The following is a 5,073-nucleotide window of genomic DNA, read 5'->3' as shown; positions in this document are numbered from 1 at the left end:
TTTTCGAATTAAAAATCAGTTCGATTCAATTTTTTCGAACTAAAAACCTGTCTGGTTTGGTTCTAATTTTTTAAAATCAGTTCGGTTAATAAATTGTTTTTGATAAAAATATTTGATTCTCAATTTTTATAAATCAGTTAAGTTCAAAAATAATTTGGTTCAGTTCAACTCTATAGTTTTGTTCAATTTTTGGTTTTTTGGAACACCCCTACTAGATATGCAATTGTGTTTGATTGACTATTCTAAATAGGAATCATCAATGAGATATTGATGGATTGCATATAGAAATGGGTGAAGAAGATGCTCTTCAGAAAATTTCTAAAAAAGTGTTTATAGGTGTCTATCTTGCAAAACTGAAGTGTGATCTTTAACTTGAGGTGTGTGTTTATAATTTGGAGGGTGTTTAGAGATTTTGTGTACAAAAGTGTTTAAGAAGAAGGGTTTGTGTACAAGATTTTCTAACATCCGCCGAATGATCTTGTAAACAATATAATCCATAATCAAAGGAAGAAAACTCTTATTCAATTTTATGGAAACATGATGTACTCTACAAACAACAAGTATATAAATTGCCACATGAATCTCTTTTTGCAACTCTTTAATTTCTGTAATTTTACATTGTTCTTTAATTTTCATTTTAATTAGAGTTTGGTGGCATTTTCTGTTTTTGTGCAAAATTGATAGAAATATTGTTATTAGAATTTTTTATTTATTTAGAATCTTATCTTGATTTTGTATGTTGAATAAAATTTTGTTTTTAACATAGGTTTCATTAATCATCATTTCCTTTGAAAGAATTTGAGTATGATTTTACATAGAAGTTATATGAAATCCTCTTAGATATTATAAACATGGAAAGAAATTAAGGGAGAGAAGGCGTGAGGGAAGGCTTTGCAACCTCTAGCACCCCACAGTTACTAATATAAACAGTGGTAAGAGGCCTGCTCCATATGGCACGAGCATTCTGAGCCCTTTCGTCTCCAAAAAATTCAGCCAAGTCATTAAACTGGCGAATCCGCTCAGCTGGTTGATACGTCGGAAGGGAAGCTATGGATGTGATGACATCTAAGCCTGCAATTAGATTTAAGTAGAAGTTGAGCAATATAATTGGTAATAAACATAAGATTATGATCCATATAATCTATTCTACAAGTAGATCAAATATTTCAATATCTGAACAACTATCTTGTATCGTTATATCAACAGAAGCACAAACATTTTACAAGGTTTAGTTACTAAGCTTAAACTTAATATACAATCAAACTGTGAAGCAAAGCAACTTAAAACTTGGTGACACTGAGAACCACTCATTCTGAGGATAGATGCAGGACCTCAAACACAAATGTGATCGCAAACACAATGTGTGACTCTGTTTTGTTAATTTTCCTGTCTCCTACAAAGGTATCTCCATTTTCCTAACTTAAAAGATGCAGAACCAGGTTTCAGAAAAAAGGTATCAAACCAAGATTTGGAATGGGACACCAAGGTTTTTGACAGCAATTTAGGTCGCAGCAACCATGTTTAACTGTTCTTCTCCATCATATCACAGATTGTGATACAACTAAATTTGAAACCCCATGCATAACAAATTTTTGGACGCCCCGATTATGGTGCTTCTAGTGAATACAAAAACATTTGAGCGTTATATTTCTTACATACAATCCAGGATAGTCACAATCAATAAAAAAAGTCTACAATAACTCTAACAAGAGCCAAGCCATTTTTATTAATATGTTAATGAATCCTAAGTAAGCTTCTAGCTAATCACAAATAATATTGTTGCCAAATAATATTGCTCTTGATCACATTGAGCATGCTTCATGTACATTTAAAAGTCTAATATTAGATGAGATATGGTCTAAAGAAGTGTTTATAAAGTTGAGTTAGATCAAACTTCAATTTTAAAATTGTATCAGAGCATATATAACTGGGCTACACTATCCGGCACTCCGGTCACATTCCACATATTTAGCTGAGATATAGTATGCAAATGTGTTTATAAATGGAAGAAATACATTCCTCAATTTAGTGCATCTTTGGAAAATTGAGAAATCACGTTATAAACCAATTTATAGAAACCTGTAACCAAACAAATACTTCTTAGCTAGTAGCTAGTTTTTATAGAGTTGAATTAGGCTCAACCATCTACAAAGGCAAAAAAATATCTAATTTGTAAGGTTTTACAAATTATGTGTTTTAAATTTGGTTCCCTTGTCAATATAACAATTTATAAATACACCGAACAAATGAATAATATAAGAGTTAGTTACCTTCAAGCACGGTTCCAAAGACGATATTTTTGCTATCAAGCTGAGGGCAAGGTCCAGGTCCAGTTGTGATTAAGAATTCAATGTTCCGATAATCAGGGCTAAACTTTATTTCATCATCGTCATCATTTTCTGATAGCGATAGCGAAACGACGCCGGGACGGGAATGTGTAAGTGCGAAGGCAGTGGGGTCCACCGTTTCGATGTTGCGTGGGAGGTGACGAGGAGGGCGGACCTCGCCCTTTTCAGGACGACCCTGACGTCCAGCGAGAAAGTATTGACCTGGAAAAACTTTGTGAACGAGGGTGTTCTTGTAGGAAGAGGAATCAGGGTTATTAGAATTGGAAGCAGAAATGCAAAGGGACTTGAAATTTGAGACGGTGAGGGGAACGATGTTACCGTAGAGGCCAATGATGACGCGTCCGACTGAGGTGGAATCGGAGCATAGAGTGGAAATGGTGTCGCCAAGGGTGCGGTTTGGGAGGAAAAAATTGGGGCAGAGGCCGAATTCCATGAAGACACGGTCGGTGATTGTGGGGTTAGGTGGTATGGTGGCGGAGGAGGAGAGGGAGGGAAAGGAGAGTGTGGAGGTGGATGTTAGGAGGAGTGAGCGGCGGGTGAAGTGGAGAGAGGGGAGAGGAGGTGGTTGTGGTAATGAGGATGCCATTGAGGAGGGTAAGAGTGACGTTTTTTCTTCATTATGCAGTCAGAACTTGGAGGAGCCAATTAATGTGGGGTCTACCTTAGAAAAGATAATAAGAATTTGGATCCAACTTCAGATAAGACTCGTAAAAAACATAAAAATTGCCAACAAGGCCTTATTTTCATCAACAGCATTCAAAAACTGATTTTTTTTATAAATATATATAATAAAAGTTGGTTCCAATTGAAAGAAACCATATTCATTGAATCAAATTGTATAATATATCAATACTGTATAAATTTAAATTTGTAAAAAATAAATAGATGAATATATGAATAAATTTACAATATTTAAGTTAATAGTGTAAAATAGTACAAAACTATAATATGAATACAAATATGATATAATTAAAGTGTTTGGAATATCTGTCTTCGATTCTAAAATGTAGATCGTATCAAAACCATTAATTGAAATATGTAAATGATCAAAGTTATTCTATCAATCATAACCAAAACGAGCAATCATCAAGCCAGAAAACAAAAACACCGTATTAAAACAAAAAAAATAAAAAAAAGTGTCGACAAAATAAAAATAAAACTAAATTTATGTAGAAACTATTTATATAGATAAACTAAAAAAACCAATTTAAAAGAGTAATTTTAAACTAAAAATTATTCTAAACTATCTCTCTAATGAAAAAAGAAGAGAACCTAAATTTTTTATCCGGTAGTAGATGCACTCTCTAGGTTTTTAGTGTTATGGAGTATATGTTGTTAGAAACCATGGAGTATATATATAGAGAGAAATCTATTTCTTTTTACTAATAAAAGTTGAACTATAATATCAATTGATTTCGCGTATTATATTTGAGTATTGTAATATTATTATTGATTTGATTGCTACTCATAAAAAGAGTGGATTTATTATTGATGATATAAAAATGGGTTATAGATTATAATAAATCTAGACACTAGATTAAGTTTTATCATTTAAGTTGATCCCATGTATATACATTTTTTATTAAGTTATTTATGTTTTGAGTCTCTAATATTTGATCGAGTGTGATTTTAGTCCTTTAAAAAATGTTTTTTAGTTTTTGTCCTTGAAATATAAGATTTTTATTGTTTTACTATTTAATATCATCTATTCATTTAAGTTAGTTTATATGGTATGTTGATATGGGATGTCACATCATATTTTGGTGTCACATGACACTAAATTGTCACATCATCAATGTCACGTTAGTATTCATTGAATGGAAGGGATAAAAATAAAACTAACATAATTACGTGGATCAAAAGCAACACAACTATATATTATAAGGACCAAAATCTTAAATTACCAAAAAAAAAAATTAATTTCAATTTCTAACTACAACTATTGCATATGCAAACTTTTTATCACCATAAAATAATTGATTTTTTTTGTCAATCTTCTCTTTAAAAACATAATCTCATTAATTGTGAAGTTCATAGATACATATTTTTTCATAGTTCATCAATAAAAAAAATCCCCACAATAACAACGCTTTTAGAAAGAAAAAAATGTTATTAAAATGTACCATATGACATTGTTTTTTAAGGAAGTATTGTATGCAACCATTGAATAGCGCTTTTAGTTAAAAGCGTTATTATAGACCTACATATTACAATTTTTTGATGTTTTAAAAGCATTGTAGAACCTATAACAACACAAGCTTTTATAGCCTTGTCTTAAGCTATAAAAAGGCGTTGCAAGAAATCTTTTTTGATGTGTAGATAATGATTATTCTCTAATTGTTTGTTTGAGATGCGTTAGTTGATATATTATTTTTTGCACTTTATTTAAGTATGTTTAAGGTGTATTATTTGGTGTCATGCTCTACAAAGTCAAATTAGCTAAAATTGTCTGATATCGAAAATTTGATGTATCTTTTGTCCATTTAGTTGTAGTACATGATTGCATATATCCTCTCAAATTCTTCATACAAAGTGGGGGGAGTGTTATTTTAGTATTTTTTTCAAAATACAATCGGGTAGGAAGACAAGTACTATATTACTCTACCAATATTCTACTAATTGTCATCCATAATGAAGAATGTTATAGTTTTTAGAATCTTAATTTTGGGGATATTAATCTTGATGGAGTATGCAAATATATGTACTAATGAGCTTTATAACATGA

At 31.3% G+C, this 5,073-nt stretch overlaps 1 protein-coding gene across 1 annotated transcript; it reads right to left on the bottom strand.

Annotated features, from left to right (window-relative positions):
- Positions 1–749: 749 nt before the first annotated feature.
- Positions 750–2,983, bottom strand: LOC101490691 (peptidyl-prolyl cis-trans isomerase CYP28, chloroplastic). Its single transcript, XM_004514002.4, has 2 exons — positions 2,271–2,983; positions 750–1,071 (listed from the first exon to the last, which is right to left on the bottom strand). The coding sequence occupies exons 1-2, from the start codon at positions 2,932–2,934 to the stop codon at positions 863–865; spliced, it is 873 nt and encodes a 290-aa protein (XP_004514059.1). The 5' UTR covers positions 2,935–2,983; the 3' UTR covers positions 750–862.
- Positions 2,984–5,073: the final 2,090 nt, after the last annotated feature.

This window comes from Cicer arietinum, chromosome 1 (assembly GCF_000331145.2).
Source record: "Cicer arietinum cultivar CDC Frontier isolate Library 1 chromosome 1, Cicar.CDCFrontier_v2.0, whole genome shotgun sequence".
NCBI lineage: Eukaryota > Viridiplantae > Streptophyta > Magnoliopsida > Fabales > Fabaceae > Cicer > Cicer arietinum.
The sequence above is the reverse complement of the archived record's forward strand: the minus strand, read 5'-3'. Positions and strand labels throughout refer to the sequence as shown.